This window comes from Filicampus tigris, chromosome 15 (assembly GCF_054856515.1).
Source record: "Filicampus tigris isolate MCC_2025a chromosome 15, RoL_Ftig_1.0, whole genome shotgun sequence".
Lineage (NCBI taxonomy): Eukaryota > Metazoa > Chordata > Actinopteri > Syngnathiformes > Syngnathidae > Filicampus > Filicampus tigris.
Genome location: NC_141231.1, coordinates 4,324,526 through 4,337,160, shown reverse-complemented (window position 1 = coordinate 4,337,160; position 12,635 = coordinate 4,324,526). Strand labels below are relative to the sequence as shown.

The following is a 12,635-nucleotide window of genomic DNA, read 5'->3' as shown; positions in this document are numbered from 1 at the left end:
TTTCACACCAAATTGGCATATCAACATTTGTCAGCTTGTACCCTTGTCTTGTCTGTGTGCTTGTTCACATGCGAGACAGCTTCCCCAAAACAGATAATGACACATGCCAAAAGCTGCACCACTGTCTGGTGTGATGTATAAAACACTTGTCGGACAGTGACTGGTGTGCAACTTCTACCATCAGCACATGAGAAGTGAGTCTTGCGTGTTAAACTTCCTGTCCACTATTGCTTTTCACTGCGCCTCTGCCTCAGACAGTATCTTGGGAGTTGGGAAATTCAGGAGTATATTTCAGACAGAAAAAAGTCGGCTTTAAATTTGACTTACAGTATGTGAAAGGGGCTTAACGGTGCGACAGTTTTAAATGGTTATGTAGGTGGACAATACTGTGAGAAACTGAGTGTTACTTTAACCATAGCTTGACTGTGGGTGACCAATATGTTTGATTTTTCCTGCAGGATGATGGAGGTTGGACAGCCATGATTTGGGCCACAGAATACAAACATGTGAACCAGGTCAAGTTGCTTCTATCCAAAGGAGCTGACATCAGCATCAGAGACAAGGTTGCCCTAAAACACACTTGCACTTTGGACTTTTTACAAAGAAATCAGACATGTAATTGTAGGATTGTGGTCACAATTTCAGGAAGAAAACATCTGTCTTCACTGGGCAGCATTCTCTGGCAGTGTTGAGATTGCCACGTTGCTCCTGGACGCACACTGTGATCTCCACGCTGTAAATATCCATGGGGACTCTCCTCTGCACATAGCTGCTCGGGAAAATCGCCTGGACTGTGTTGTGTAAGTTGCTGCAGTTGTGTGAAGGCTATTCCAATCGTACATCAGGTGTCATATTTTCACATTAATTAAGTTCACTGTCCTGCCCTCTAGGCTTTTCCTATCTCGAGGAGCGGATGTTTCCCGAAAGAATCGTGAAGGAGAAGCTCCTTCAGACTGCTGCAGCCACAACTCCAAAACGTTTGCAGCACTGCAGGCCAACAGGCGAGAGAAAGATGCCAAGAACGTCAGGTTCATTCAAGCAATGGAAAAAAGCCTTCACAGGTTCACATTGATATGTGCTTCATTTTTTAAATTCAAGGCCTTAAAGAGGAAATCAATCCAAACACATTTTTTTCAAGAATATGTTCTATGCAAGACAACTAGTTGAAACAAGGCATTTTGATAAATATTGCATTTATGGAATAAGAGTTAATCCACCCGTTTTTAGCCATTTTAGGGGGCGGCCATTTTGTCACTTCTGTCGACTGAAAATGACATCATAACTGCTCAGGGCTCAGGTAACGACAAATCACGGCTCAGCTTCAGAAAACAGGTCAGCCGTGATTGGTCATTATCTGAGCCCTGAGGGTCTTTGATGTCATGTTCAGTCGACAAAAAGTGACAAAATGGCTACCCCCAGAGATGGCCAAAAATGGGTGGGTTAACTCTTATTCCACAAACGCAATATTTATCAGAATGCCTTGTTTCAACTAGTGGGCTTGCATAGAACATATTCTTGAAAAAATATGTTTGGGTTGACTTCCCCTTTAAACAAGATTTCATATGAACAAAAGTCATGTTAAAAGAGAGCATAGAGCGAATGAAATCTATCTAGGGGTCATTGTGACTGTTATGAGGTAAACAGAAGCTTTCACATGGCAAAGTGTTGTAGAAAGATAAGGGGCCTTGCTTTGTGCGGCAAACTGCAAAATCAGCCAGGGACCCTCATCAACATTGCACGTTTGGTTTATGTACAGTGACATTGCTCTCGGGCAGGAGAGAGTTCCCCTTCCCTGTGTCAATGCTGTTGACAGTGAACCTTACCCAGATGACTACAAGTACATCCTCGAAAACTGCGTTACCTCCCCGATGAACATCGATAGAAACATAACACACTTGCAGGTAAATGTATCGCTGAGAAATTCCAGCTGGTGTCTACTCTCAAGTCATCAATGTTACTGTTCTGTGCGTCCCTGACAACACAGTACTGCGTTTGCAAGGAAGACTGCTCTTCAAGCGTCTGTATGTGTGGACAGCTCAGTCTGCGCTGCTGGTATGATGCGGTAAGATGGAGACACAACCATGTGAAAAAGAGCTTTTTGATTTCTAAGATTGTTCCATACATTTTAAGTGGGCGCAGAGTTGGGTTTGAATTGGGTTGAAAAGATCGGCATAGATCAACAACTGGGGTGTCTCGATCCGATATTGAGATTGGATATGAGTCCAATATCAGCAAAAAACAGACAAGTGTAGGACTTTATCAGACTGAATCTAAAAAATAGGCATTCCGATACAACCAGTCCATGACAGACGCGGCTCTAGCACTTCTATTCAGCACTGCCCAGGTTAAGCATGCTGTAAACGTGTGTGTGCATATATACGCGTGTGTATAAACATCCTATTTGCAGAGCTGTAACAGTTTGCTGCTTGACATCATACTGTAGGTTCTTTGTTAACTGGGCATTATGTTGAAATTTTAGGGTGGTTGTCTTCTACCTGAATTCTGCCGCGAGGAGCCCCCCCTCATCTTTGAGTGTAACCATGCTTGTTCCTGTTGGAGGACCTGCAAAAACAGGGTGGTGCAAAACGGACTCAGGTAAAGATTTTTTTTTTAGTATTTGTATATCTTAACACATCGGCGTCACAGCACAGGCGTCCAGGGTTCCATTCCGGGCTACGGCCTTCTTGTGTGGAGTTTGCATGTTCTCTCTGTGCCTGTGTAGTTTTTCTAGTTTCCTCCTACATTCCATGTTTGTTAGGTTAATTGAACACTCTAAATTGTCCCTAGGTGCGAATGTGAATGATTGTTTGTCTTTGTGTGCCCTGTGATTGGCTGGCAACCAGTTGAGGGTGTACCCCACCGACTGCCCGAAGACAGCTGGGATAGGCTCCAGCACACCCGCGACCCTTGTGAGGCTAAGCGGTATCGATGATGGATGGATGGATAACTATAAAAGCGATCTCTTTTGGTTTGTTGCTCCAGAGTATAAGTCGCACAGTTCAAAAAAATGATACATGAAAAAGAAAAAAAAAAAACATAATTCACTCCGGAGTATACATGGTAAGTCACACATTTTTTGGGAGATTTTTATTTGTCAGAAAACAAGACCAAGAACAGTAGGGTTCGGACTCGCAACCAAAATCCCTGTTCCCTAATCATAGCAACGTTCAGAAATACGCCCCGAGCGCGTACTGCTTCACTCAGACCGTTCGTAACCTTAGAGCATTATTCAATTCTGTCATTCGGTTATTCAGAGTGCCCCAAAAAAGGAGAATTGGAGCCAGTGCGTCAGGCAGATGAAAACAGTTCAAGAATGATCTGCTGATTGGTTTATAACATAGGCGGTGTTTGGTAATTAATGGGAGGGAAGCACGCTGTGCCTCTCTGAACACTCACAAACACTCTCAAGAGTGGTGTTAGGGCGCCAGTGAATTTCCGGACGCATCTGTGTTGACATCAGCAAGTGAGTTCTGGTTGGACGAAACTTTGACTTCTATCTACGGAAAAGTGTTTCTTTTAGTTTAAAATGGCTTACTGTAACTAGAATCCAGTGTTGCATTTTGGCCAAAGGTAGAATCGATAGATAGATGGATGGATGGATGGATGGATGGATGGATAGATGGATACAGTAGATAGATAAATAATGTGTTTTGTCCTAGTGTAGTTGCCGTAGGTTTAGCGAACAAATACGGCCAACCTCCTGTGCATGCGTGCTCGGATCGTGCCACGGACTTAGATTAGATTTAATTAATTTTAATATAAGATTTTATTAAGTTACAAAAAACACTGTTAGTTTGTTTTGAATTTTGTCTGAGAAAATCATTACAAGGATAGATGTCATTTAACGTCTCAAAATGTGTTTCTCTAACACAGGAATATGGGTAGTGTTAGGTATTTTGTCCTAATTCCAACTCTTATTTCTTTCGTATACTCTTTTAATAGAACTTCATTTTCAAAGATAATGAAAATATATTGGACATGAGGGCACGTCATACATTCTAGGTGTACGTTTCTTATATTTTGTAATCTTTAAACGAACCTGCACCTCAGATTGCGTAGGCATTTGCGTCCATATTTTGACTTAGTTTGGTTGCCGTAGTTAGGGATCAAAAGTGGTGAGCTTCTGTGTTTGCGCACCTCACATCGTGCAGTGGTCACAGATCGTGACAGCCATCGGTAGTAATGCATGACTACCACTACTTCTTCCTGGGATGTGACGAATACTATTGGTGCATTACTGCCTCCTTCTGGCCACCAGAGGTAATGCAACAAAAGTATTTGCCAACCTCCAAACGAAAGGCAACATGATTAGGAAACGGGGATTCCGGATGCTAGTCCGAGCTCTACTTTTAATATATTCAAGTCGCAGGGCCAGCCAAATTATGAAAAAAGTGCGACTTATAGTCTGAAAAATACGGTAGATTGTTGAATTCGGAAACTCTGAATATATCTGAATGTAACAAGAGAGAACCAATAATATGTCATGTAACCCAGGACCAGACTTGAGCTCTTTAGGACCAGTAAGAAGGGCTGGGGTGTCCGAGCACTACAAGACATACCACAAGGGACCTTTGTATGCGAGTAAGTCTCTCAATTAACTTCAAGACGAAGTTTTCAGTTTTATCCGCTAGCAGGATTTGAATGTAACCTTACTTCACTAATCCACCCCTTACTGATGTGCACGAGCGCGATTCTCAAACATGGCCCTTCATAATGTCACGAAAGGGCATAGTTGTGATAGTCACACAGAATGTTGCCTAGCTTCAACAAAATAGCAGCAGTAGCAATACTTGCAATGTGCAACTCTAGCGATTTGTCCTGCAAACATCATTAGCACGTGAGTGAAGTTGACTCCTGCTTGTCAAACAGGTACGTAGGTGAGATCATCTCTGAAGCGGAAGCTGAAATGAGGCAAAACGATGCTTACCTTTTCAGTTTAGATGACAAGGTACAGTATAGCCACAATTATTCATCCTTTTTCCGAATGTTACCCTGGCTGAAGATGTTTGTATTTAGAAGGAAAATTGCCGCTCTGTTCGTCCGTTACTCTGGTTTCGTGTTTCCATTGCCCAAAATAGTCATCAGAGCAGATCCATACTGTGTGACTTTTTGGAATACTAGCATAGTGATGCAATACAGTGATACGGCGGCTTGACAGTCCATAATTATTCTTGGTGTCGTGTTAGTATCCTACCATGTAACTGATAGAACTTTTCTTTCAGCGATGGATCGTCACCTTATTTATGAAGCTGTTTGCGCATTTCATTATTGTTGTTATATCTTTGCCTCTCAGCCACAAGATCTCTACTGCATCGATGCTCGTTTCTATGGAAACATCAGTCGGTTCCTCAACCACATGTGCGAGCCCAACTTGTTTGCCTGCAGAGTGTTCACCACACACCAGGACTTGCGTTTCCCCCACATTGCCTTCTTTGCCAGTGAAAACATCAAGGCAGGAGAAGAGCTGGGGTAACTATTTTTTCTTATAACTATTATTTCAAATTCTGCTCTACAGTGATTCTTTTCCAACAGTGCTGCATCTCATGTTGAAATTTGAACATCGTGAGAATGTAAAAGTTTACCAAAAATTCTACCTTGGCATAAATATTACGTAAGCTTGTGGTACACTTCTACACAACTTGGAAATACAAACACAAACATAGTCACACTGTTAAAATGATCCAAATGAAGTTAAAAAAAAAAAACAAGATTTTCAACAACTTGAAAATTAGGCATGTGGGAAAATGTGTTGTGGTCCAATGAAACCAAGGTTGAACTTGAACTTTTCGGCCTGTATTCCAAAAAGTATATTTGGTGCAAACACAACATCTCAAGCTCATCACCAAAACAACATCATACCTGAAGAGAAGCATGGTGGTGGCAGCATCACGCTTTGGGGCTGTGTTTCGTCAAATGGAACTGGGGTCTCAGTTAAGATGGAGGGAATTATGAACAGTTCCAAAGATCAGTCAGTCAGTGTTGTCACAAACTTTCAGGCTTCTGCTGAAAGGTAAACACGAGCTTTATCTTTCACCATGATAAGCAAATCACACATCCATATTAAAGCCATTTTTAGCCATCTCAGGGGGCGGCCATTTTGTCACTTCTGTCGACTGAAAATGACATCACAGTTGCTCAGGGCTCAGATAACGACCAATCACAGCTCACCTGTTTTCTGAAGATGATTGTTCAAAAAAATGGCTTCACTAGAAGAACGTTAAGGTTTTGAGTCCAGACCGCAATCCAGTAGAACATCTGTGGGGTGATCTGAAGAAGGCTTTGCACAGGAGACCCAAATAACAATGCTGGAATAAAAGCCTTAGGTGCTGCTACAAAGTAATAGTTTGAGTGTCCATATTTACAGAGGTGGGCATTTTACTAAATTTTGCTTGCCCGTCATCTGTCAGCGGCCAGGGTACCCGTCCATCATCCGTCAGTCTGTCATTTTTCGTGACGAACTGAATTGTAATCATCAGTCAGTCTGTCAGTTAAGTCCGTGAGCTAGTCCGTCAGAAGTCCGTTGGTCCGTCAGTCGCTCCCCCAAAAAACATCAGAAAAACGGGCATACCGTGCTCCATCAGTCACGGATTGATGGATGTGTTTTGATACGATCACACTGAAGGATGTAACCCCACTTCCGTCATTTGTCATTCTGTCATTTTTAAAAGGTGTCCCATCAATCATCAGCAAAACAGGCGTTCGTCAACGATGGACTGGTCCTTCAATCTCACAGAATGCCCAACTTTGCATTTACGCAACCAAATTATTGTAGAAATTAAATTAGATTAAATTAAAATGTATTTTCCCCCAAGGTATAGTATAGTCACAATTATTCATCCTTTTTCAAAACTTTTCCAAATCTTAAAAGATTTCAGTTTTGTTTTCAATTGAGTTGTCATAAGTCACTTGAAAGATGGATATTTTTTTAATGATTTATCTTGGTCTCCTTTTTTTTTTTTGACATCACAAAAATCATGCTGTTTTTTTATATTGATCTTGATATATTTCATGCTCAATGCATGTATAAAAGTTCCAGCCCTCAGCATCATTAAGTGCAAGAACTGATTTTGCGCATTCTTTTTTCACAAAAATCAAACCTCCCAAATTTTGGTTTAATGAATTGAGGGGCCACACATACAGTGTGGGCAAGGTCCACATGGGGCCCTCGGGCCGCCAGTTGCCCATCCCTGTTATAGAGAGTGACCTTGTATCTTATGCAGTCAGTAGTCTTATGCTGACTTGGATAACATTCCATACCTAATAATGAGGCAACTTCAGAGTTATGTACACATAAAAGACTTTTGACTCTCCATTGCTTTCTTTTTGCTCACTTCTCAGATTTAACTACGGCGACCACTTTTGGGAAGTGAAAAGCAAGGTGTTCAGCTGTGAATGCGGCTCCTCCAAGTGCAAGTACTCATCTGCAGCCATGACGTCGTTGCAGGCGGACAGCACGCCAGAGAACCAGCAGCAGCCCAGTGCCTCCCCTGACACCAGCTCCTCCAACGGTCCCTCCAGCCCCTCTTAAAAGTTGCCTCGCACTCAGCTTATTTACACACGCGTCACGTCTCATGGACCCGAGGACACCTGACCCAACGTCCAGATGAACTTTTTACGATGAACTTGTACTGTATAGAAACACGAACCTTTGAGAATTGGGCAAACTTTTTGTGATGGTGAACAAGATGCACAATTGGACCCCCTGAAGAATGTACTGCTCCGGTTTGCCACCACGCTAAAAATGACCAGTGGGGGTCACCAAACAGAAACGAGGACAATTTAAACAGTCTTTACATTTCATATTTAACATCACCGGGAAGAAACATTTGGCCTTTTGCTGTCAGTTATCGAGAACCATTCCACCAAAATCAGCGTATATATATGTACATTTAAGTTAACAATTCCTCATGTCATTTCTTCCAACGTTTAAAAACTGCCTAACATTTTAGACAAAGACAAATTATGCCAGGGTAGGTTAAATTGTGAGTAAGGATACGAAAGACTGGGATGCGGCGTCCTTCCTTGATAAGGTAAATTTACTGAACTTTTATTACTCTTGTTTGTTGAGGGGGAACGTACTTGTGTGGTAACATATCCCACATTTGATGCAGAATGGATTTTAACAGATAAGAGTAACAAAAACTGCTCTTTTTTTTTTTTTTAAACGTACATGCTCATTACCCCGGTGAACATGGTTTGTAAGATAAGAGAACCTTACGGTGTTTTTTTATTGTTCCGTTTTATTTCCAGTTTTGTAATCGTACTTGTAGTGGTTCTGTTCATAATTTGTTCCATGATTTTTCCAACATATCTTTTTAAGTCGGTAGTGGATAAGTGCGGTTGTGCAAAATCTCAAGTTGAAAAAAGAAAAAGCCTACAAAGATGCACTTCCATTATTTTCTGTTACACATTCATGGACTGTGAAACAGCATTTGAATTGGTTGTATTTTTTTCAATAAATTTACTACTAATGCATTTCTTCTGAACTGCCTCACTTGTAGCATTTCCTCTCTGGAGGCAACATTCTCGACTCCGAGGTTTTGCTTTTTGAATAATATTTGAATCTCTTCCTCAGAGTTTACTTTCTTGCTCTTCTCCTTAAAGCACAAACAAATTATTGAATTATCTTTCGATCGGAGCACGCAGGAAGTTGAAACGGAGTGAAGACTGGGATGATATTTGCCTTTTTAAATTTGATTGTGAAAATGACTTTGATGCGATGGACTGCTAAAAAGATCTATGAGAAGATATGTGCTTGATTAGCATTACTACAGAAGGGTAGAGAGATAAGGCAGCAAACTTCCATGTCACTCAATTGATTGATAGTCCCTTACATGATAAGGGATATACTAATTATGTCCTCAACCGTAGTGCAAATTCTAAGCAGCAGGAAGTTTATCAGAAAGTAAACAAACCCTTTGGATGAGATTAGATTCAAAATGCTGTGACAAATGCAAAAACATAATCTGGTACGCTTTTCAGTTTTTACAAAAGCGCCGATGATTGTCCCTTCCTGACTGCCAAAAGGAGCACTTAAAGGCTTTTGATAACTAAATCCAGTAGAAATTCCCAGTGAGGATTCTGATGATAAGGTCCTCAAACACAACTTGGCAGGAAGCTGCCTTTCCGCATTCCAAGTTGGGAGAAACTGGTGTGTCTATGTCTAAGCGAGACCCTACCCTGGAACTGGAGCCTCCTGCAGACAAAAATTTGATGCCACTCATTCACTTTCATCCACTTGTGATGGTTTAGTATATGTTTGGAACAGTCATGAAGAGAAAAGTTCCCCACTCCTCCAAATGGGCAGAGACCCGATCTACTGTGGTTTACGGTAAGTTCTTACTTCGTTCCTTTTGCATTTTGAAGTTGAAGTAATTGTGATGTGCCACAATTATCATTCACTCAATGGCTCCTTTGCCATCGTTAATTCGTAAGAAAAATCATTGTTCAAATGAATATCCTTCAAGTACGTAAATGACAGGACAACAGCTGTCCTTGCAAAGTGATCACTGATGACCAGTCAAGGATTTGGATCATGTAGGTCTCCGGTTGCGACATATGACAATATTTTTGTTGAGGTTGTACTTTGTAGGTTGATTGAGGCTGAAAAGTAGATTGAATGTTGTATACATATATAATGTCTGATATAAAACACATTTTAGTGGTGAGAGGTTTTGTCAGGCGCATAAAACTTTTCACTAACATTTCAGCTTCAGTTCTGTTGTCAATCGATTATCCAAGCATCCTTACGGATATGTCAATCAATCAATCAATCACATTTTATTTATATAGCACTTTTCATACATAAAAATGCAACTCAAAGTGCTTTAAAACATTCAAAGCAAAACATAGATAATTAGAAAAAAAAAATGTATATAGATTAGATATACTGTACGCATATATTCATAAAGAGCAGTTATGAACAGAATTATTTTATAAATTCCCCCAAAACATTGATGTACCTGAGGAAATTGTAAAAGTTCCGACTAATACTGTGACCACATATTTCATTTATTTTCCAATGAAAGTTTTACATTTTGAAAAGAAAACATACTGTAAATTTACACGCCACAGCAGCCAGTCATAAAGTAAAGTCTAGAATGATCTCACATGTACTTTTTAATTCAGCAAATAACAGGTATGAACAATATCAGTGTGTGTTTAAAAAAAAAAAAAAAAAAAAATAGTTTGCAGTTCACCCGCAGAGCTGCTCTGCATCATAGAGCTATGTCTGATATTTTTTAATCACTCAGTCGATGTAACCAATATCAGCTAGCTCTGCAGTACCTCTCTGGCATGGTCAATGAAAACTGAACAGTATTATCTTGATAAATGTAGAATATCTTCTACAGCTCTTGTATTGGACGTCAAATACTGTACTGTGCAAGCGCATGTCTTAATGTTATTTCTAGTTGATGTATGTTCTTTAAAAATTCAGCAACAGAACGATTATGGTGGTGCTTTGAGCTTGCTGTGTCAGTCATACTGTGCACCATTTCAGATAGTTTGTTCTTCTCATGTAGCTAAATTAGAAAACTGAAATATTAGTAACACCTTTCCGTGTGACATAGTCCAGCACAGCAACCCTGTAAGCTACAGCCACAGATATATAATTGAATTATCGTAGCTAATATCTGACTGACAGTTTCATCCATCCATCCGTCCATTATCGATACCGCTTATAGTCACAAGGGTCGCGGGGCGTGCTGGAGCCTATCCCAGCTGTCTTCGGGCAGTAGGCGGGGGACACCCTGAATTAGTTGCCAGCCAATCGCAGGACACATAGAGACAAACAAACGACCTCACTCACAATCACGCCTAGGAGCAATTTAGAATGTCCAATCAACTTACCATGCATGTTTTTGGAATGTGGGAGGAAACCGGATTACCCAGAGAAAACCCACGCAGGCACGGATAGAACATGCAAATTCCACTGAGGGAGGCCGTGGCCGGGATTGAACCCACAACCTCTGAACTGTGAGGCGGAGGTGCTGCCACCTGACATTTTCAATCAAACATTTTCAATATGATCTTTATAAAAGACAGAAATGCTCACACAGCTCTCGTGGGTTTGCACTTCACAATAGCAATAACAATAACAATAACGCAACAAATACATGTAGACGCTAAGCCTAAATCGCTTTTAAATTATTAAAATTATTTATTTATTATTTTAATCATATGAATTCTTTGTATTAAAATCACTTGTATATGACCATGGTCAAATTATTACTAGTTAGCTGTTGACATATCAGTCATTTAAGTGTGACAATTGTAACTTACGTTGTACCAGTTTGTAACACAACACTGTGCAGGTGCTGTGTAATTCCCTGACTGCAGTCGGGCAACGTTGTTCTAGTTATAGTACACTGTCAAAGTGCATTGTTAGTTCACAGTAGGGAAAGCCAGAGTGGGCCCTCTGAAACCAATTAAAATCCGTCGTGGACATGATGGCTGTCATGGTTGCAGGGAGCAGTTGACGTGATGTGGAGGAAGGAGATGCTGATTCTGGTCAGCATGTAGTGATGAGACTGCATGATTTCAAGGCCACATAGCTAACAAATATTTGAAAAGAAAATTGATGTCAAATCGACATCAGTGTGGTCAAAGTGGATGCACTCCAAAGAGATGATACATACTGTATACTGTTCGTATACGTTAATGAGCAGTGGAAGTGAGACATACAACCTCCCAAAGGTGACTTGAATTAATGAATGTCCGGATGGTTACACATATTGTTTGATAGAGTTGGTATTTGACAATGTCATCTGTCCAGGGGTGTGCAAAGGGATGGGTCATAGGTGGTGATGGCCCCAAACAATCAGGATAAGTGCACGACAATATCTTTGCGTTATCCATTGCTATCCATATACTGCATGTGTTTAAATGTGTTTGTATTATTTTACAAGTGTGTGTAGTAAACACCTTAAAAAACGTGTGCTGTAAAATGCTATACAAAGCATTTAAATACGGTATTTCTATATCACTGGATAAAGCGGTTCGGATGATGGATGGATTTGATTTATGCTGGTCTGGAACATAACCCCCGTGATGTTTGATCTGTTTTTTCAAGTTAGAATGATAATTATTTAATTTTGTGATTTTTAAGACACAATGCATTCTCCACAAATCATTCTTGTAGCCAACATCTTGAAATCATTATTTTAAAATTGGACCAACAATGGGCGATATATCTCGCATTTCTGAATCTGTTGTTGTTACTCATGTTCCTCCATGGTGTTTTTTCTGCCTCTTATGTCCTGAAAATAGCAGGCACCCATGCAGGCTGTCAATATCTCAGCCGCATTTGACTTAACTTCTTTCTATTTACTGGACTTGACTTACATTTTTTTAAGTCATGTCATTATCCATGGGGATTTAAAATAGCAGCAAGCATATTTTGACAAAGTAATAAGTAAGTACAGAGAGTAAAAGTAAAAAGCTATTTTCCCACCGCTGTTTATTGTGTTCTGTTCATCAGCACTGCGTTCAGCCACATTTAGCTCATGGCGTATGCTCACTCTGGGGGCCGAGTACGAGGGCACCTGGGCCGTGGCACGTGACAAGAGGTGTCCACCCCAACAACAGGCGAAGGGGCCTCCCCGGGAGGCGCATGCCGCGGATGTAGAGCCACA

At 40.7% G+C, this 12,635-nt stretch overlaps 1 protein-coding gene across 2 annotated transcripts in view; it reads left to right on the top strand.

Moving 5' to 3' along the window:
* Window positions 1–8,475, top strand: part of ehmt1b (euchromatic histone-lysine N-methyltransferase 1b) — a 33,401-nt gene extending 24,926 nt beyond the window's left edge. Inside the window, exons 17-26 of one of the 2 annotated variants that reach the window (XM_086053576.1) lie at window positions 459–563; window positions 646–800; window positions 891–1,028; window positions 1,757–1,901; window positions 1,985–2,062; window positions 2,480–2,595; window positions 4,495–4,581; window positions 4,870–4,948; window positions 5,294–5,469; window positions 7,339–8,475. In XM_086053576.1, the coding sequence (XP_085909702.1) occupies window positions 459–563; window positions 646–800; window positions 891–1,028; window positions 1,757–1,901; window positions 1,985–2,062; window positions 2,480–2,595; window positions 4,495–4,581; window positions 4,870–4,948; window positions 5,294–5,469; window positions 7,339–7,528 (1,269 nt within the window). In that variant the 3' untranslated portion in view covers window positions 7,529–8,475. Of the gene's footprint in view, window positions 1–458; window positions 564–645; window positions 801–890; window positions 1,062–1,756; window positions 1,902–1,984; window positions 2,063–2,479; window positions 2,596–4,494; window positions 4,582–4,869; window positions 4,949–5,293; window positions 5,470–7,338 lie in introns of both variants that reach the window. The other variant, XM_086053575.1, reaches the window with a different exon arrangement.
* Window positions 8,476–12,635: the final 4,160 nt, after the last annotated feature.